The following is a 22,338-nucleotide window of genomic DNA, read 5'->3' as shown; positions in this document are numbered from 1 at the left end:
GTGTCTTTTGATATACTAACCAAAAAGCAAAAATAGTTTAAATTATAAGCAGCAGCAGCTTACTTAATGAGAATCTATAATACAATCTCTTCTATAATTTAAAACATAATGACTATGTATCCAAATTCAAAGCAAAGCCTTTTAAGGACCTTCATACAAAGGAGTATATAAGTTCCTTATGAAACTAAACACAGGACAGACTTCCTTGCATATACTATTTACCATAACATAATACTCTAAGAATGTTTACATTCCCAACAGAATCACTATAACATTAAGATTTCTAGGAACCTATCCTCTTCATAAAGCAATCCTATGAAAAGGTAGTTCATTTTGATATGACAATAGTAAAATCTTTTCTTTAAAAAAAAAGGGGGGATTCTCATATTAAGTAAAATGATTTTTAATTATGTAAAAGAGGAATTTCGATGATTATTAAAGCAATATGGGCAAATGAAGTAAGTCATTAATGAATGGCTTAAATGTCACATACATCCTATTTAAAAAATACATTATAAAACAATAAAAAATACAATGGGTATGATGATTGTCCATCATACTTTTGGGTCTTTGTAAATATTCAGTGTGAACTATGCACTTGGTTACCAGAATAAAATGCTGCTACCAAACTCAAGAAGTAACATGAACAAATACTTTATATGGCTAATGCAAATGACAAAACAGAATAAAAGAAACCCTAAAACCAGAATAAACATCAAAGAAAATCACACCAAAATAATGAACTTAAAAATAAACAATTCTGATAGCATTATATGTTAGAAAGAGATCATACATGGAAAACTAGCTGGGAAAGGGACTGAGAGGAGTTAAAATAACAAGTAGTACAGACAGATGAAATGAACACCTAAAGGAAGGGCAGATTAAAGTTCACAGTGCACTATACTATAGTAAAATCTTCATGCAAAGCTGGAGTGTTCTGAAGTCAGAACAAGAAATATTTAATAAACTAAAGTCCTGGGTAGTTCAAACCAACAATTAGTTAAGCTCACCCCTATATAATCACTTTGACATTATCACATTAAAAAGGTACTTAAAAATAAAAATATAATCAAAAAGTATTTTTCCTTAGTAATATGATTTACACTATTTGAAATGAAAGCATTACAAAGATTAAAATCATCTGACCACATTAAACAGGAATCTTCCAAATGTATTTAAACTCAAATAATTTCACTTATTCATAAACTATTCTAAAGAAAAACATAAACCTATCCAGATCTGAAAGGTAATTAGCAGATTTCCCCATGAATAAGACGCACCTCTTTTTCAAAAATTTGGGGTCTAAAAACTGGGTGTGTCCTATACAGTGGTTGTAGTTTTCTTTACTTGCATTTCCCACTTTTTCATGCTTGTTTCTGCACTCATTGTTCAAGACAATGATTTGTCATCTGACACAGATGAGGACAAGATAATGGATGGGAGTTTTGACAGTGATGAGGAGTTGTATGAATTTTATGATGAATGAAACTTGAGTTCAGTAACTTTATGTAACAGGTTTTTTTTTTCCAAATTTTGGGCCTCAAAATTAAGGTACATCTTATACATGGGGAAATACAGTACCAAAGTTACATGTCAAATACATAGTATAACACTTCCCTCACATGTTGAAATCAATATACATTCAATTAAATTGGGGAGAAAATTTATTACTACTTTTTACTTAAAATCTGTACTGCCAGTAAATAAGCTCCAAAAAAAGACAACCTTTATTGGTCAAAAACATATACCTAGGAAAAAAATGGACAATTTCAGAAGTGAATCTATTAAAACTGCCTAAGTATAAATTAATTAATAGGCTTAAATTATCCCATGGTTAGGTTATACACTTCCTTTTTAGCATGGGAGTAAGGTCACAGAAAATATAACCAAAGTTTAAAAAATAATTTTTTAAACAATATTTAGAGAGATACTTAAAGGTAGGTCCATTATCCTCTTCATCTTCACATTTTACCCCAGCTCACAGCTGACACTATCCATAGCAGGTACTTAAATTAAGTATTTAAATAAAGAAGTCAAAGGGGAGGGTGAGATAAAGGGAGAATGTAGCCTCAAACATGTATTATCAGGCCCTGGCCGGTTGGCTCAGCGGTAGAGCGTCAGCCTAGCGTGTGGAGGACCCAGGTTCGATTCCCGGCCAGGGCACACAGGAGAAGCGCCCATTTGCTTCTCCACCCCTCTGCCGCGCCTCCTCTCTGTCTCTCTCTTCCCCTCCCGCAGCCAAGGCTCCATTGGAGCAAAGATGGCCCGGGTGCTGGGGATGGCTCTGTGGCCTCTGCCTCAGGCGCTAGAGTGGCTCTGGTCGCAACATGGTGACGCCCAGGATGGGCAGAGCATCGCCCCCTGGTGGGCAGAGCATCGCCCCTGGTGGGCGTGCCGGGTGGATCCCGGTCGGGCGCATGTGGGAGTCTGTCTGACTATCTCTCCCTGTTTCCAGCTTCAGGAAAAAAAAAACAAAAAAAAAAACGTATTATCTCTGGAAGAAGTAATTTCTAGTTCAGCAATGACACTTTTTACATGCACATTAAAACAATGCACTAATTGAGACTGACATATATATACACCAATATTTGTCTATCAATTTCTTTGCAGACATTTGACAAAATTTTTTGCTTAAATAAAAATTTTAAAACCGCTCTTTTATGGGCCCTGGTGGGTTGGCTCAGTGGTAGAGCATCGGCAGCCTGGCGTGTGGAAGTTCCGGGTTTGATTCCCAGCCAGGGCACACAGGAGAAGCATCCATCTGCTGCTCCACCCCTCCCCCTCTCCTTTCTCTCTGTCTTTCTCTTCCCCTCTGGCAGCCAAGGCTCCACTGGAGCAAAGTTAGCCTGGGCGCTGAGGATGGCTCAATGGCCAAAGTCTCGCCCCAGGCGCTAGAAAGGCTCTGGTTGGAATGGAGCAATGCCCCAGATGGGCAGAGCATCACCCCCTGGGCTTGCCAGGTGGATCCCAGTCAGGCGCATGCAGGAGTCTGTCTCTCTGCCTTCCTGCTTCTCACTTCAGAAAAGAAAAACAAAAACTGCTCTTTTACAGATCTAAATCAAATACTACCCATGGCAAATTTCTAAAACTAAATACTTAAGACTTAGCGGTAAGGCCCTGGCTGGTTGCTCAGTGGTAGAGCATCAGCTCAGTGTGTGGATGTCCCAGGTTCAACTCCCAGTCAGGACACACAGGAGAAGCGACCATGTTTCTTCACCCCTCCAACTTCCCTCTTCTCTTTCCCTCTATCTCTTCCTCTCTGGTAGCCACGGCTCAATTGGTTCGAGAGCATTGGCTCTGGATGCTGAGGGGCCTCTGCCTCAGGCACTAAAAATAGCCTGGTTGTGAGCATGGCCCCAGATAGGCAGAGCATCAGCCCCAAATGGGGGTTGCCAGGTGAATCCCAGTCAGGGTGCATATGGGATTGTCTATCTCTTCTCCTCTCACTTGGAAAAGAAGAAAAAAAACGTGTTAAAAAAAATAGTGTTGAGTGAGAATCCTTCCTACTGAATTACAGTGAAAAATTCTCAAATGACTTGTCAATTAATCAATCCTTTTTGCTCATGGAACATTAAAATATATCTAGCACAGCCAACCAATGTGACCAACCACCAAAGGTTGCCAGAATGTGAGAAATACTAGGATAAGTGATTCCAGTTTCATCCCAATGCTCCATACTTCTTCAAATTTTTCATGAGAAAGGAGTAAAATGGAGGAGGAGGGGTGGCTAAGGGACATTTTCATTCCTTCAGTGTACTTGTGTGTGCACGCATTTTTACAACTCTAAGCCATGTCTTAAGACTGAGGTTGCAAACTGGTGGCCTATAAACATGTTTTGTTTGTTCTGATTAGTACTTTGAAAGTTTTAAAGTTAATTGCTATTATTTAAATATCAGGAAATTTCACATAAAAATCCTGATTTTGCCCTGGCCGGTTGGCTCAGCGGTAGAGCGTCGGCCTAGCGTGCGGAGGACCCGGGTTCGATTCCCGGCCAGGGCACACAGGAGAAGCGCCCATTTGCTTCTCCACCCCTCCGCCGCGCTTTCCTCTCTGTCTCTCTCTTCCCCTCCCGCAGCCAAGGCTCCATTGGAGCAGAGATGGCCCGGGCGCTGGGCATGGCTCTGTGGCCTCTGCCTCAGGCGCTAGAGTGGCTCTGGTCGCAATATGGCGACGCCCAGGATGGGCAGAGCATCGCCCCCTGGGGGGCAGAGCACCGCCCCTGGTGGGCGTGCCGGGTGGATCCCAGTCGGGCGCATGCGGGAGTCTGTCTGACTGTCTCTCCCTGTTTCCAGCTTCAGAAAAATGAAAAAAGAAAAAAAAAAAAAAAAAAAAAAAATCCTGATTTCTAGTCTCATAGAATCGAAGACCTGGCAACACCAGGCTTGTAGAACTACAAATGATCAGAGCTGAGGTAGGGGGGGTGTGTGTGTGTGTGTATGTGTGACTACAAATGATCAGAGCTGAGGTAGGGGGTGTGTGTGTGTGTGTGTGTGACTACAAATGATCAGAGCTGAGGTAGGGGTGTGTGTGTGTGTGTGTATGGGGCAGTTGTGTGTGTGTGTATGTGTGTATGGGGGGGTTCTTTTAGACAGTGTCTGTCATAGTCCCCACCTCTCTTATTTCTTATACTTGGCCACCTTCATTCATTTACATTATCTCTCCAGACCCTACCGGCATGTAATTTGGGCCTCCACTCCAACCTTACCTACATCCTTTTCTAAACTAGAGGAAACTTCAATATACAACTTTAAAATTTCCATTGTACTTGTATAAATAAATTACTGAAATATTACCAGGGATCAGTTCTCTGAAAGGTACACTTGTTTCTCTTATTTGTTTCATTCCTTCCATTCTTGATTACCAGACGTCAGTGGTGTATCTCAGCACTACCATTAAATTACTTCTAGTTTATACATAGATATGACAGTATGTACGGATTTCTCTTTGAGGATCACTGTTCACAGTAATATACAGTGAGCAAGTTCATCCAATAATGCACACCCAACTTATTTCATTTGGAAGTTGACTAAACCAATCTAAGAATAAAAAAGTCATTAAGATGCAGAAAATAAATTAATCTGCAATTCTGGACAAATCAAGAGCTTCTAGAACAAATAAAGTAGATGCTTTGTGATCAGCAATTACTAGGTGCCAAGGTGGGTTCAACCAAGAATAAGACATCAAATATATGTCACTTCCTATTTTTCCTATTTAGATAAAATTACTATACTGGTAGAGAAGAGGAATGTGGTAGAAATTATATATTGATTTCAAAAATATCCCTCTATGAAATCTTTCTCAAATACTAAGATGAGCCCTGGCCGGTTGGCTCAGCGGTAGAGCGTCGGCCTGGAGTGCGGGGGACCCGGGTTCGATTCCCGGCCAGGGCACATAGGAGAAGCGCCCATTTGCTTCTCCACCCCCGCCCCCTCCTTCCTCTCTGTCTCTCTCTTCCCCTTCTGCAGCCGGGGCTCCACTGGAGCAAAGATGGCCCGGGCGCTGGGAATGGCTCCTTGGCCTCTTCCCCAGGAGCTAGAGTGGCTCTGGTCGTGGCAGAGCGACGCCCCAGAGGGGCAGAGCATCGCCCCCTGGTGGGCAGAGCGTCGCCCCTGGTGGGCGTGCCGGGTTGATCCCGGTCGGGCGCATGCGGGAGTCTGTCTGTCTCTCCCCATTTCCAGCTTCAGGAAAAAAAAAAAAAAAAAAGATACTAAGATGAAATATGGAATAGATAATAAAATATTTTTAACTGACAGAATAATCCTCCCTCAAGAACTGTGAACCTGTGTCACTCAGAAGAGTATCTAATGGAGTGCTACTGGGTTGGCTTGCTTTAGCGCTCTTCCCCTTTCTCTGTCTCACCCTCTCACCTCCGATCTCTGAGTAGTCAACATTATTTTTTATCAACAACTGGAAAGATAAAAAAGACATATCTACCAAATTTGCAAATAACACAATGCTGGGAGAGATTTATAATGGGACAAATGACAAAAATAATGTTTGAAATGACTGAGCTAGAACAAATGGATCAAAAAGATTATGACATTTAATAGAGACATGTGCCTGCAATTAGATTCAAAGAGTCAACTAAACATGGCAAATAATCAATTAGAGAGGCGGGAACACTGCCTTAAACTGACTTCATATGAAAAAAATCTGAGTTCAATTAACCCCAACATTAATACGCATCAACTAAGTTGTTAGCTCATGCAGGAGACAGGTGCTGTCCTGACGGTGGGGCACCACGGCCCCCTCCTCTGGACTACTCAGACGCACCAGGAGCACCGAGCTCCATGCTCAGTGGCAACCTTTTAAGAGGTTCTCGAAAAAGTTAGGAGGCTTTGAGATGAGGACAACCAGGGATGATGAGGTCGCTAAACCATCTAATTTTTTTAAAAAGCTGGAAGAAATGGGGATGTTCTACCTGGAGAAGAGAAAATTAGGGGAGACATGCTGGCCGTCTTCAAGTGTCTGAAGGATTGCTAGGTTGAAGAGGGAGCAGAATAGTCGTGTGTTGGTTTAAAGGGCAGAACTAAAACTAAAGGAAACAAAGTTATAGGGAAATCATTTTAGTTAAAAAATAAAACAAAATAAAAAGCAAAAGCAAAACCCCTCTCCAGTGAGGAAATGAGGAAAGCCATCAGCAGATAAACAGCACTCTCTCAGAAAGGCTTGCAGGAGGGCATACTAATGGGAGGTCAGGCCAGAAGAATTTTAGAATCTCTTCCAACTCTACCATTTCCAAGTCAGAGCTCCTGAATGTTGTTTGGTTTGAACTAGCCTGCGGTTTCTCAAGCAGTCATCACCAGTGACTCTATGCTACTACTTTATGAGAAGCCATTCAAAGGACAGAGGCAGAACTTTACCACCAAAAATGAGTTGTAGTGATCCCTTCAAAGCAGTCACCTGAGATGGATGCATTCTTACTCCAGAGCTGCTAGTGCTCAAAATCTCACCAGAACTTTTGTAGAAAGCTTTCCAAGTTAGTTTCTGGCTCACTTAAGTTACAGTCTCACTGTTTCATAGCCACATCCACTATACTGCTGGTAGACAAAAACTATCCTACTCATCTGGCCCTCAGTGAGCGTCCAATGGTAAACCACATAATTGACCCATTCCTAATCAAAGTCTATTTTGTTTGATCACCTGTCTTAATGAAGCCCAGTTCCCAATGACACTTGAATAATTTCAAAATCCTAATTCATCCTTAGATACATATAAATTTGACATTAGATACAAATTAATATTATATAGGCTCTTACATGTTCACAAAACTATAATCAATTTGAACAAAGCATGACCAGAATAAAAATATAACCTCCCAAGTTCACTGCTTTGAGGGAATGTATCGATCCTATATTTTTTCTTATTTCAAAGCATATTACTTTCTATGTATACATCATGTTTAGACTCAATTATAAAGACCTCAAAAACTAGTGCTACAGATCTCTTTTTGTTTTCCATATTCCTCTGAATTCTTAGAGTTGATATTATCCTCGTTTCCAGAAACCAAGCTCTTTCAAATAAGCATTCCAGGTACTTACAATACGTAGGTTTTTTTTAAACCCAAGATATTGTTCACAATAGTATGGTTTTAGTAAGTTGTATTAGTTGAATGTAAGCTAAATTCAGTACAACATTTGGGACCAACATGTCTTTTCTTTACTATGGATGTCCTAATCTATTTCTTCAACTCTCATCCAAAGGTTTTTAGTCTCCTTTAATATGAAAGATAATTTAGCTTCCTTAATGAAAAACAACTAAAACCTGATAGTCCCCTAAATATATCTATTAATTTAAAGACATTATTAAGAATGACTCCAAATCTAAACATTGTCACCACAGTGAGAATTTTAATGGAAGTTAGCTGGGCATCAGTCAGCTTGTTGCCTTTGTACTGAGTATCTATAAAATAAATAGTTATCCACTATTTCCTTTGTATTTTAACAGAATGCCTGGTACCCAGTAAATAAAGTTAAGAACCTGTTAAGAACTGCAGTGAAGATTTTGTTCTTTACAGATTGCAGCAAGTCTGAGTTGAGGAAGTTCTGACAGATGCAAAATGTACACCTGTTGCAGGTGCACATACAGCGTAACCGGGCATGGCTGCGAAAACACACAGAAGGACAGGAGTTGAGTTCTTACTTACAAATAGGGCACAAGTCAGGGTGTGCCAACTTACAAAAAAAAGAAAGATTTAGGCATAAGCAACACTAAGGAAAAGGATAGTGTGGGGCATGCTAAAGTTGTGCAGAATTCCACATATACCAAATATACAGTAAACAGCCATAGGTCCCTCCTCCCTCCCTATAGAAAATCTAAGGCAATGGGGGGATGAAACTATTATTTACAAGAGTTTTAGTGGAATAAATATGCACAGCAATAGATGGCACCCTCATCTAAATTAATAAAAAGAAAAACTGAGTAAGCCATAGCACCCAACAAACAAAGTGTGCGAACATTTAAATAACCATCCCCTCCTGCTCTTCCTCCTCCTCCTCCCTCAGCATACACACATGCCTGAAAACCAGGAAGGAGAAGAGTGACAAATACAAAAAAAAAGTCAAAAGACGAGTATATTCAACCCCGCAGTGATATAAAACATTGTCTTGAAATTATCGAGAACCCTGGTTCCCAAAGGAAATCAAAGGGCTTTATGTTGAACAAAATATAGGGTTAATTTCATCTGCTACTAAAACACTAAGTATGATAGTATGACATTCTGGGTAAGGATGTAAAAATCAACAATGGATCCAATTGATTAGATATGAAATTTAGGGAAGCTTTCTGACTCCTTTCTGGTTGAGTGGAATTGCACTAGCTGGCATAGGCACATGGGGCAACCCATTTCACCTCTGCCCTAACAACCAAAGTAGGGGGTCGCCAATGACTACTCGGTGGTCAGAGCCACTCAGACATACGAAGCCATCACACAACCCCTGAAGAGGTACTGGTGCAGAATCCCCTCAGAAGAATGCCACCTGATGAGTTAATACCATCGTTTCCTGCAACACCTGAACATTTGTTTTCGAGGCTTCTCAGTCAAAGGACTAGCCCAATCTGACTTGGCTTAGCTTGTGAGGTCTGATGAGACCACAGCACACAGTGGCACAGTTGTGGAGATTAGCAGCACCTCAATAATGCCTACTTCCCAACATGAAGAAAAACAAGAATTAATTTATTTTAAAAACCCTTACAGGCTCAAGACATTCCCTTTTAAAACCTGACTTGTGATAATGAACATATCCTTGCTACTAAGTCCCTGCCAGCTGTCATACTGGAATCCATCTGTTATTTTAGAAATTGAATCTGACTCTTCAACATAAGCAGGCTCCACCCACCAAAAAGGAGGGATGCAAACAAAGTATGCTTAGCAACAGGAAGATGCTTTATGAGAAGGAGTTTGAGATTAACCATATAAACAAGTGTCCAAGTATGTACATTTATCATACACAAACACACACACACACACTGCAGTAAAATGTTTTAAAAATGCAGACCTAAAACCACAGTTGCAGTTATTTACAAGATTAAAATAATGCATTTACACAGTAAAAAAAAAAAGACACACAGTTAGGCAGTAAGTCTGACCAAGCAGTGCGTTTCTGGATAATTACAAAATATTAATTATGGCAAGAAAGGAGATTTTCTCATCTATAAAGAAATGTCAACAAAATCCCACAGAAGCCATAAAGAAAAAGTAACTTACAAAGCAGTTTTTAGAAAGACCCAGATTTTTCTCAAATTCTCTATTCTATCAGTGTTGCCCATGTCTCGGGAGAGTCTGTGTCTGTAATGATCATCTCTGTAGGTAACATACATGGGAGTTTTTAAAGCAAACATAAAACATAAATAAGGTTGTGCTTATCTTATAGTAATACAAATTATTTGTCTTCCAAGATAAATAGAATTTCAAGGGTTTAGTGCATTTTTAAAAAAAGTATTAATGAAATAGCAATAAAGTTAACTGACTTGAAAAATCTGTAACAAATTAAAACCTTTCTGAAAAACCTCGGTTTATAGCATACTGTAGTTTTCATAAGAAAAATAATTTAGACTAGAGAGTAACAATCATAAATAGAATAAACTATAAAGTCCTGAGAAACGCACTGCCTGAAGAACTATTTTGTTACAAAACCAAATTTATACATTTGAGGAGAATGCCATTAAGAATCATGCAATTTTAAAGCAGTTAGTAAACTATGAAGATGACCAGTTATGTGTTTTTGCATATGCATGTATAGATATACAATAAATGTACATAGAACTTGTGGCATAACACAATGCAACCCATTTATATAGCAGGAATTCCAACTACTTTTTTTTTTTTTTTTAATTCCAACTAATTTTTACAGCATTTTAAAAAGACATTATATCCTGAACTGAAACATATCTATTGTATAATTTAAATTCATAAGATTACAGAATCCTTCACATACTCAAAGTCAACTAATCAACAGAAAAATATAAAAATGAGTTTTTTGTTCATATGGAAATGCCTTAAAAGCATAAAGCACCAGTGCCAACCCCATATTATTGCAGTAAGACTTTTTTCTAATGCGAGCTGGTGGGCTGTTTTATTATACTATCCTATTAAGATAGTTACAGCCTGCTCATAAATATACAAACACTGTGAGAAGTACTGTATATACAATTTTATAATGGCACCCAGACCAAACTTGCATTAACTTAAATTTGTACCTTCTCATTACAAAGTCTCTTTCTGTTGCTGAACAACTTCTATGTGACAAAGATTCCACCTTCATGGCTAATGATGGCATGCAGTGTTGTTATGAACCATGCAATGTGAAAATGATGGCAAAGCAAGTACTTACGGATACATGGCCATTGTTGTTAATTTAACAAAGATATCTTTACTGGGTGCATCAGCAGTGTTGCAAGTAAAGGCTTGTGGTGGAGGCATTTTGTGTTTCCTGCAGAAATCAGTAGGTGAAATACTATACTCTTGTTTAACTTCATGCAGGTCTGACTTTGCAGCTATGATTAAACAAGGTATTCTGCTGTCCATAAAGTGTTGCTATGGAATAAAAAATGAAATAAAAATCTGATGACAAGTTCAAAAATTACTCAGTTTAATTAAATGTGCACTAAAAATTTTCTCTGGATACGCAAAGCATCAATTGTTTCAAAACATAAGGGAACTAAGAGGCAAAGATCAGCAGAGGTCCAGGTCAGTCTCATAACAAAACCAGGGCCACTTTTCTTTATTTTTTTTTAAATTTTTTAAAAATTATTTATTCACTTTAGAGAGGAGAGAGAGGGAGACAGAGAAGAGAGAGAGACAGAGGGGAGGAGCTGGAAGCATCAACTCCCATATGTGCCTTGACCAGGCAAGCCCAGGGTTTCGAACCTGCGACCTCAGCATTTCTAGGTCGACGCTTTATCCACTGCGCCACCACAGGTCAGGCCAACCAGGGCCACTTTTCTAATGCTGGTAACAATATAAACCTATAAGGTGGCTTTGAATTTACTAAAATTTAGAAAAAAAATTTTATTAAAAAGACACAGTATGCCCTGGCCGGTTGGCTCAGTGGTAGAGCGTCGGCCTGGCGTGCAGAAGTCCCGGGTTCGATTCCCGGCCAGGGCACACAGGAGAGGCGCCCATCTGCTTCTCCACCCCTCCCCCTCTCCTTGCTCTCTGTCTCTCTCTTCCCCTCCTGCAGCGAGGCTCCATTGGAGCAAAGATGGCCCGGGTGCTGGGGATGGCTCCTTGGCCTCTGCCCCAGGCGCTAGAGTGGCTCTGGTCGCGGCAGAGCGACGCCCCGGAGGGGCAGAGCATCGCCCCCTGGTGGGCAGAGCCGGGTGGATCCCAGTCGGGCGCATGCGGGAGTCTGTCTGACTGTCTCTCCCCGTTTCTAGCTTCAGAAAATACAAAAAAAAACCCAAAAACACAGTAGACCCTGGCCGGCTAGCTCAGCAGTAGAGTGTCGGCCCAGTGTGTGGAGGTCCCAGGTTCAATCCCCGGCCAGGGCACACAGAAGTGCCCATCTGCTTCTACTCCCTTCCCCCTCTCTTTTCTCTCTGTCCCTCTCTTCCCCTCCCTCAGCCAAGGCTCCACTGGAGCAAAGTTGGCCTGGGTGCTGAGGATGGCTCCATGGCCTCCACCTCAGGCGTTGGAATGGCTCTGGTTGCAATGGAGCATCGCCCCCTGGTGGGCATGCCGGGTGGATCCGGTCGGGCAAATGAGGGAGTCTGTCTCTCTGCCTCCCTGATTGACGTCAGAAAAATACAATACAAAAAAAAGACAATATTTTGGGGAGAAAAAAATCCACCTAAATTTCTCTATTTTAAAGCACACTATTTTCATATCACCTTTAGACCTTAAATGCATGTATTTACATATTCCATGTTTATTTGGCTGCAGTGGTTCTGGATATAAAAATTGAAAATTATGTGACTGAATTTTCCATGTTTTCAGAATTCAAAACCATTATTTTTAATGGCTTAACAGTCTGCTGTATTACTTTATCTTAATGGTAAAGTATCCTACTATTCTTAGATATTTTGCTATTAAAAACAATGCTAGAATAAATTCCTTTGTGTATCTAGTTTTTTTACTCCAATTAAATCTTGTTGATAATCTCAAAGTGACTACTAACTTTTCAAGCCTCTAGTTTTTCCTCTGGGTCTGTTATTATTCTTGATGTAACTGGCAATATATGACCCACGAGCATTCCTAACAGCCAGAAAGATTTTCCATTAATACAGAAGTTCTTAACCAGAAATGCACATCAGAGTCATCTGTGGAAAAAATGTTTTTAACAAGACAGATATCTGGGACCTTATCAGCTCAGAATAAAACTAGAACCTTTAGGGACAGGACACAGATATATGTATTTTTAAAAAGCTCCACAAATGATTTTCTTGGTTAGAAAAACCCCTCATTACAATTTCATTAAATTCCATATAAGGTTGAACTTAGTTATAGACCAAAAGAGCAACAAACCTTAAAAATCCTGGCACAGTATTCAAAGGATTTGGGGTTACTGACATCATATACCAGGCATACAACATCACAAATGATCTCGGCCTCAGTTAGAAATTCCGATTCTGAGATATCATGTAACTTGTAAAAAGAAAAAAATGAGAAACATAAATACCATATATCAATGTATAATTAAAGTCATAATGTTTTATTACTTGTCTTACAACTACTAAATTAAAAAATACTAGTTAATAAATTTTCAGATCATTTTTAGAAGAGAGACATGCACATAAACAAGTAGCTACTGATTCTGTGAATTAAAAATAGTGATTAAGAAGCTAACATTTAGCTCTGGCCAGGTGTTCAGTGTCTAGTCAGGGGTCTCAAACTCAACTCAGCATGTGGGCCGCAGAGCAAGATCACAACCATTCGGTGGGCCGCACTAGGTCTACAAAAGGCAACTGTTATGCAACTTTCTCACTGCAGTTGAAAACAAAAAAAAATCAGTACAAAATTGTTCGGCGGGCCGCATGCGGCCCGCGGGCCGCGAGTTTGAGACCCCTGGTAGATCGTCATCTCAGTGTGCCGAAGTCATTGGTTTGATCGTCATTCAGGGCATGTACAAGAACAATCAATGAGTGCACAACTAAATAGAACAACTAAGTGGAACACAAGTTGTTGCTCCTCTCTCTCTCTCTCTCTCTTTGCCTTTCTCACACTTCCTCCCTAATACACTCTCTCAAATCAATGGGACAAATTTTTTTAATTAAAGAAAAAGAAAATACTAACATTGACTGGATGACTTAAGTGTGATGGGCAGCCCCTTTACCTGAATTCTCTGCATTCTATAAATAAGAAGATAGGCTAAAGAGATTAAGTCAACTGCCTAAGTAACACATCTAACAAATCATCAGACCAGAACTTTTTTTTTTTTTTTTTTTTTTTTTTTTTACAGGGACAGAGAGAGAGTAAGAGAGAGGGATAGGTAGGGACCGACAGACAGGAACAGAGAGAGATGAGAAGCATCAATCATCAGTTTTTCATTGTGACACCTTAGTTGTTCATTGATTGCTTTCTCACATCTGCCTTGACCGTGGGCCTTCAGCAGACCGAGTGACCCCTTGCTTGAGCCAGCGACCTTGGGTCCAAGCTGGTGAGCTTTGCTCAAACCAGATGAGCCTGCACTCAAGCTGGCGTCCTCGGGGTCTCAAACTTGGGTCTTCTGCATCCCAGTCCTACGCTCTATCCACTGCGCCTCCGCCTGGTCAGGCTAGACCAGAATTTGAACACAAATATGATTCCAAGTATATTTTCTTTCTACCATACTACCTTTTCTTCCCACCAATCAAAAACACAAAGCAAAGAACTCTTTACACTATGGTTTTATTCTACTTTACTTCCTACACTTTTTCAATTTAACATAAAAATTCTAAAGAAATACGTCATCTATGATATGATAATAATCCAACAAGAATAAAATTCAGTACTGAGTTATGTAAGATAGTGCCTCTTTGTTGAGGAGAAGAAAGGGAAAGTATAGTGTCAGAAGTGACTATATATTCCAAATAAAACACTATTATAGCATGGAGAGTCAGACATGATAGATACCAATTTACAAAGAAGGGTATAAGAATAAAAACAGGAAAACTGTCAGCATTATCTACTGAGTACACTATAAATAGAACTCAACTTACAGGGAAAAAAAAGGAGATAAACAAGGTTTACTAAGAAACTGACAAAAGAACTTTTATCATAAAGAGTAAAATGTGTATAAAACTCAGATCATTTGTCTAGCAGAATAAATTATTTCCAAAAAGGAAAAGAGAGAAAATGACTTTTTCTAGTACCTATCCCTTGTTAGGAGCTTCTCATACTAGCTAACTTAATAAGAAACTCAGTCTCAGAGAGAGTAAGCCACTTGCCTGAGTTAACACATCTAATCTGACTAGGTTCAAATGAAATCAGACTGGGTCAAATGAGAACATATGATTTCTACTGCAGTTCATAGTACCTTTTCAGTTATACCCTTCTTTCATTCATTTTTCTTTTAAGGCCCACACATTTGTTGACTATACTCCTTCACTGCTCAACAGATAAAACTTGACTCAGATTATAGTTACATGATCAAGCCTTGCACTAAGGTTTTCATATTAATTTCTAATTAATAGTAGAGGATAATTTTTTAAAAATAAAAGTCCAAGAAAAAGAAAAGGGGAGTTAATTTTTTTAAACTTTCTTATTGTAGGTGTAACATACAATTAAGTAAGATTGATTTTTACTAAACCCATGTAATCACCTACATATCAAGGGAATTACAATTAATTCCAATGAATAAATCATGTGAAAATAAAAATCACACTAAAGTTCTACATACAGTCATTAAATTAAACCCAATTAGTTTTCAAAGAGTCTTTAGGGCCCTGGCCCAGCAGCTCAGTTGGCTGGAGCACTGTCCCGATACACCAAGGTGGCAGGTTCAATCCCCAGTCAGGGCACATACAAGAATCAGCCAATGAATGCATAAATAAGCAGAACACAAATTGATGTTTTTCTCTCTCTCTAAAATTACTCAATAAATATATTTTAGAATTCCCTTTAAAAAATATATCTAATAGTTAATAATCTTTATATGTAAGAGAATTTCTTACCAATAAGTATTTCTCTTGTCCATATACATAAACAGTATTAATCACATAGTAGGATTTATGATCATCACGAATTTTCTTCTGCCTCTGAAAACAACCAAAAATATCAGTATTTACAAAAAGATATTACAGTAACTAGTTGTTACCAATACATATGCATGTGGGTCTGTCATAAATAAAAGGATAAAAGGGCATTCTTTTCTACACTATATATTACTTATAAGTACAATGGGGATATTGACTTTATGCTTCTCAGTTCTTACAGTCTAAAACAAAAGATGCATTTGTTCAGTACAAAGTGAAAGCAGCGACTGAAAGGAAGTAAACTATACTATTAAAATTGTATTCCAGAGCCACCTGCTGGCAATTCTTTGATATGAGACTAATGTGGAAATACACCAATCTTCTTACTCAAGGCAGTAGTCAGAATTAGATTTCAGCATTCAATTAGAAGTATTTACTGTATATTTACTTCATGCCACGCGTTGTCAGGGCTTTCATTTAATCCTCACCTACACACTGATTTGAAAAAAAAAAAGATAGATAGCTAACATTTAAAAAATAAAGATAGGGTAGTGAACAAATAATGCAATATACAGATGATGTATCATAGAACTTTACACCTGAAATCTTTATTATTTTATTAAACAATGCCACCCTAATAAATTCAATAAAAAAGAAATCAAGTACATCAAAGAAAAAAAAGATAAAGCTAGTTCAATAGGAGTATTGTTACATTTTAGGTTGTACTTTACTAATATATATCAATATATAGATTACCGAGTTCTTATACTCATTTAAAAAGGTTAATGGCTAGGCCCTGGCCAGTTGGCTCGATGGTAGAGTGTTGGCCTGGCGTGTGGAGATTCCAGGTTTGATTCCTGGTCAGTGCACACAGGAGAAGCGCCCATCTACTTCTGCACCCCTCCTCCTCTCCTTTCTATCTATCTTCCCTCTTCCCCTCCTGCAGCCAAGGTTCCATTGGAGCAAAGTTGGGCCAGGAGCCTCCGAGCCAAAGATGGCTCCATGGCCTCCACCTAAGGTGCTAGAATGGCTCCGGTTACAATGGAGCAATGCCCCAGATGGGCAGAGCATTGCCCCCTAGTGGGCATGTTGGGTGGATCCCAGTCAGGTGCATGCGGGAGTCTGTCTCTCTGCCTCCCCGCTTCTCACTTCAGAAAATAAAAAAAAAAGAAGGTTAATAGCTATATAAATTATTTAAACTCATGACTAAAAAAAATTTGTTAAATAAAATTGTATTTTCTGAGAATTCTCACCATTAAGTTTCTTCCAAGAAGAGCCTGAAGAACTCCACTTTTCCCACAGTTTTTCATCCCAATTACATTACATCTGAACACGTTTCTTTGAGTCTGTTTTTTCTGAAGGTCTATCTTTTTATCTCTTGTTACTAAAAAGAAAAGAAACGTATTGTGTACCACTCAGACTCAGTGAGCCCCCATTTTATCTTCTGCAAAATAGGATATTGCTATTTAACATTTTATCAATAAAGAAGCATACAGCACAACAGGCAAGCTGTATGTGAAATCAAGTACTAAATATAATAAAAAAGGGCCTCAGTGGAAAAGATGCATTTTTTTAAAAAGATTTTATTTACTGATTTTAGAGAGAGGAGGGAGAGAGAGACACACACACAGAAGGCAGGAGGAGCAGAAAGTATCAACTCATTCTTGCTTCCAGTATGTGTCTTGACAGGGTGACCTCAGCGTTCCAGGTCAACTTCATCCACTGCGCCACCACAGGTAAAAAGATGAATTTCTAAAAAGGTGGCTATAGAACAACTAAGGTGTCACAATGAAAAGCTAATGACTGATGCTTCTCATCTCTCTCCATTCCTGTCTGTCTGTCCCTGTCTGTTCCCCTCTCTGACTCTCTCTCTGTCGCTATAAAAAAAATAAATTAAAAAAAAAGGCTATATATATGAACTTCTAGTAACCAAAAAATATTTATTTAATCAGTAGTACTTTTAAAAAAATTTTTCTTTATTGATTTTAGCAAGAGAGGAAGAGAGAGAGAAAGATAAGAACATTGAGCTGTTCCTGTATGTGCCCTGACTGAGGATTGAACCGGCACCTCTGTGCTTCAGGACACTGCTCTAACCAACTGAGGTATTTGGCCAGGCAATAAGTAGCACACTTTTATAAGGAAAATGATATCCTAAATATGAATTAAAATTACAATAAATATAGCCAACATTATGTCCCATCAATATCTATCTTTTCTGTGATAAGTTATTGTCATAACAAGTTACAAACTAAAAGATGCTCTCTCACTCAAATCTACACTCTCTTGGATCTACAAGTGGTAAAGGGATGTGCCCTCTGGGGTTAACTGGCCTTCCCAATGTAAACCTGTGAAAGAGAGAGGCCAGAAAAAACAATGCTTTATCAGCAGAAGAATAGGGCATCTCCCCCTGAGGTATACGAGAACGCCTTAAACTGTAGGTAAAGATTCAACTGTAACAAAGCCTGCCAGAAGCAAAAAATTGAAAAATTATAAAAAACACACATTAATTATAGGTTAGTTACATAAATTATAGAACATTTATACGATGACACATTATTTAGCATTAAAGATATATAAGCCTGACCAGGTGGTGGCGCAGTGAATAGAGCATTGGACTGGGATGAGGAGGACCCTGGTTCGAGGCCCCGATGTCACCAGCTTGAGCACAGGCTCATCTGGTTTGAGCAAGGCTCACCAGCTTGAGCCTAAGGTCGCTGGCTTGAGAAAGGGGTCACTCAGTCTGCTGTAGCCCCCCAGTTAAGGCACATGAGAAATTAATCAATGAACAACTAAGGTGCCACAATAAAGAATTGATGCTTCTCACCTTCTCCTCCTGTCTGTCCCTATCTGTCCCTGTGTCTCTCTCTGTCTCTGTCACATATACACACAAAAAAATATAAAAGTATACTCAGTGATACAGAAAGATGTCCACAGTATTTTGTTAGACGAAAAAAAAAAAAACACCTCATGCTGACTAGCAATTAGTTCCTTACTCTTTGATGCTGAATTAAATATTGTCCAATTTTTAAAATACATTAAAAGGTACCTGCTATGTCAATTTAAGATTGGTTGTCTTCTTGTGCTGGGGCTTCCTGTAAGATAGAGCATTTTCCCCTCACCAATTAGGTTAGAAGTAACTCTTGAAATACCAGTTCCCTAATGTGTTATTTCCATACCTATGAGTTTTCTTGAAGTGGAGGACACTGCTTGTCAAGAATTATAAGAGCTGTGAAAATTTTATTAATGTGGAAAATGGTTACAATGCTGAGAGAGACGATCAGTTTAACATCAGGATCAGCTGGATCTATGGCGGCGCAGTGAATAAAGCATCGACCTGGCACAGTGAGGTCGCTGGTTCAAAACCCTAGGCTTGCCTGGTCAAGGCACATATGGGAGTTGATGTTTCCTGCTCATTCCCCCTTCTCTCTCTCCTCCCTCTCCTCTCTCCTCTCCCTTCTCTAAAATGAGTAAAAAATATATATATATATATAAATATATCGTATATATATCAATATATATATGTGTATATATCTATATATCAAAATCATGTAATAGGCATTGCTTTTAATGTTCAAAGAAAACTATAACACAAGATGAACTACCCTTTTAAGGCCCGTGGCCCTCCCCGATATTCATCAGTGGAGTAACCTCAGGAGTAAACTAGAGGTAAAACCTCTACTCTTTCTTTTTTGATAAACAATAAAATTAAACATCTCAAATCAAAAGAAATGACCAAATCACACGGAAAACAAATCAGAATGCAGACATGAAGACTAGCAAAGCCATGCTTATTTTTAATCTTTTTACATATGAAAGTGGAATATGAAAATTTTTCCTAATTGTGTTACTGATTATGTAGACCCTTACCTGTAAGGGCCGAAGCTTGAGACTCCTGTTCAGTCAATATCGAATAGCCTAAGTAGCCCAAGTACTCCAGGCACCGCTGTACGTCTAAATAGGTTGTGAGCCTAGGAAACAGGAGAGTTCAGAGTGTGAAAGTTCCTCTATGAACATGTGTTGAAAAAAATATTCCAACAGCTCAAATTTTACCACCAGATCCAGATAAGTTTTGTCAGACTGCTTTAAGGTCCCATGTGCCCAACCAGTTTTCCTACGATGCCATTCATCAGGCAGAGAAGGGAAGAGAATGCAAGATGTAAGGGTGTGCTTGTGTCTCCTCCACCTGTCCAGACAGAGCAGGCCACAGATGAGCAGTGAGCTGCTGGTAACATCTAGAGCGGGCATTTTTTATATACTCTGCTTCCCAAGTTCACAGTATATAGCAAATACCGGCTAGTTAAGAACTTAAATAATTAAACCTGAAAAGGTTTTTGAAAGGAGCAAAAATCATTGAAATGGACTTCAAATGAGCCTTTTTTATAATTTGAAAAAAGAATCAATTCTGGTGTTAAGAAAATTAGTCTCACCAAGACTAAAGTAATTACGTCATCAAATACGACCAGAGGATTTCCTTAGCACCTTAGATAGATTGTCAACTATGCCCTACCTAGACTGCAGACAAAACCAAGAGTATGTTGCAAATAAACATCAAAAAGCCCTTATATTAAGTCTTCAGTGTCAAGTAAAATATGCTCGGCCCATCTTCTAAAGGTGGAAGAATTCTTCTGCAATAGCATTGTTTCCAATTCCATTAATCAAAAAGGTATTAAAATTTAGCTCACTTTTAATGTACAACTTACTACTGTTTTCCTGAACATCATCCAAAAGCAAACAGATTCCTTTCTGATAAATTTGTAGAACATCTAAAGTTCATCCTAGAGATAGCAGCACTATAAATCCTGTTTATTATGATTGAAGCACTTTGTAAGGCCTGAAAAACTTACAAAATGATTAATGGAATGTACCATAATTTTAAACTAGTGGTAACTCCAGAGGAAACAGGGGAGCTCCGTACTCACGTCCACTGGGAAAGGAATCCCTGGTAGGTTATCCAGCCTCTTTCGTTTGTACAAACTGTGTTATTCACATCTGGCCCCCAAGGTATGTAAGGGAAAACTTTAAACAAATCTTTAAGCTCATCGGGTGACAAAGCACAGTCTCTGTCCTGAGGATACACAAGGAAGCACACATACTTCTTAGATCTCTAAGAGAGTAATTATCAAGCACGAAAGCCCCCTCGTCTAGAAAAGCTATGCTTCTAAAACCTAACGTTGAAAAAATTTTACATTTTATCAAAGAAATTTTTTACATGTATACAAGAAAACTTATGCACAATTCTGTAGAAACCAGACTGTTTTATCTTGAGAAAATAATAAATATATTAAAGAAAGTATTTTTGCTAGTTTAACTTAAGAGCCTTTAAGCAATTTTTGGCTATGAGACATGAGTACCCCATAGCTAAGGGAACAGAGTTAAATCATTCACTGAGAAATATTTTCTCATGGAAAACAAACAGCAGCTAAAAGCTTACCAAATCATGCTTGTCAAAGGTGCTTTGGAGAAACAAATATGCATGATGATTTAACTCAGTAGTGCAATCAGGAGGTATTTTTAGCCTGTTGATGAAAAAATTTAAGAGTAAAACAAATCATTAATCAAATATTAAAATTTAAGAAATGAATATAAAATTATAAAAAGTCCTTTTGTGATTTAACACCATTTACAAAGTATCTTTGCTGGAGCCACTTGGACTTTCCAGGGAAAGTCACTAGAGTGGTGTGGTAATCCTCAAGTCATAATAATGCTCATTGCGAGTTGACATGTAAAATTTTCTTAAATATCCGAAGGGCAGGTTGAAATAAAAATTTTACAAATAATCCTGATGAAACCATAATGGGTTTGTTCCTCCTATATAAATAAATTATAACTCATAATTATGTCAATACTGTAATGTGTTGAAAATGATGTAAAGAAATGTTATTTCTGCCTGATTTGATCTTCTTTTCACCCACCCTGAGTTTAGTTCAATAAACACTTATCAAATGCACTGGGGCAGGTATACTAGGAACAAAAAAACAAGACAGGCTTCCTACCTCTGAGTAACCACATTCAAGGGGGAGATGGACCACAAACAGAAAATCTCACTATCTCAACAGAATGAGACAAGTGCTGCGCATGGTAAGCTAAGGATGCTCAGGGCCACCACAGGAAATGGAACGTCTCTGCCCTGGGGGTGAGGAGGTGTCAGCATTGCTGAGAGACACTGTCACCTGAACTGAGACTTTAAGGATAAGAGGCACTAATTAGGTTGAGGAGAGAGGGAGGGAAAAAGTGAAAATACCATGGGCAAAGCCTTGAGTAGAAAACAGTATGATTGGTGGACTATAAATAGTTCAGTATTTACTTCTAGAAGGAAGGCAGGGAGAGAGCATGAGCAGATCATGAGTGACCTTGTTTACCGTGTTAAGAAGCTTTGGCTTTATCCTGTCTTGAAGGGAAGTGACATGGCCAAATCTGTATTTATATATCTATTAACCTAGCAACAGTGTGAAGTACAGGGGCAGAGAGTTTAATAAGAAAGCTAGAAAAATTCAAGCTCTGGCTCTAAGAGACTATTTTGCAGAAAATTCAAGGCAGAGAAATTCAAACATAAAGAAATTGAAAGCGATAATAGTATAAGCCACAAGTCCCAAGAGATACGAGTTTCCTCACTGTCATAGTTAAGAAAGCAATCAGCAATCCCCTGTAGAACTGTCTACCTGTGGCACAGAGAAGAAAACCCGAAAAGAAGGTCCTGGGACAAATTTATTCATTCAATATAGATTT

At 38.8% G+C, this 22,338-nt stretch overlaps 1 protein-coding gene across 8 annotated transcripts in view; it reads right to left on the bottom strand.

Annotated features, from left to right (window-relative positions):
- The window catches only part of RHOT1 (ras homolog family member T1), a 78,748-nt gene that overhangs the window by 6,981 nt on the left and 49,429 nt on the right, over positions 1-22,338 (bottom strand). For 4 of the 8 annotated variants that reach the window (XM_066263304.1, XM_066263308.1, XM_066263307.1 and 1 more), the window contains exons 12-20: positions 21,044-21,128; positions 20,532-20,677; positions 19,480-19,580; positions 16,866-16,996; positions 15,592-15,675; positions 12,965-13,084; positions 10,833-11,035; positions 9,707-9,802; positions 7,981-8,103 (exon numbers count right to left, since the gene is read on the bottom strand). In XM_066263304.1, coding sequence (XP_066119401.1) covers positions 7,981-8,103; positions 9,707-9,802; positions 10,833-11,035; positions 12,965-13,084; positions 15,592-15,675; positions 16,866-16,996; positions 19,480-19,580; positions 20,532-20,677; positions 21,044-21,128 — 1,089 coding nt within the window. The remainder of the gene's footprint in view (positions 1-7,980; positions 8,104-9,706; positions 9,803-10,832; positions 11,036-12,964; positions 13,085-15,591; positions 15,676-16,865; positions 16,997-19,479; positions 19,581-20,531; positions 20,678-21,043; positions 21,129-22,338) is intronic. The other 4 variants (XM_066263306.1, XM_066263309.1, XM_066263311.1 and 1 more) reach the window with 3 other exon arrangements.

This window comes from Saccopteryx bilineata, chromosome 2 (genome assembly GCF_036850765.1).
Source record: "Saccopteryx bilineata isolate mSacBil1 chromosome 2, mSacBil1_pri_phased_curated, whole genome shotgun sequence".
NCBI lineage: Eukaryota > Metazoa > Chordata > Mammalia > Chiroptera > Emballonuridae > Saccopteryx > Saccopteryx bilineata.
Note: the sequence above shows the minus strand (reverse complement) of the source record. Positions and strands in the feature narration are given on the sequence as shown.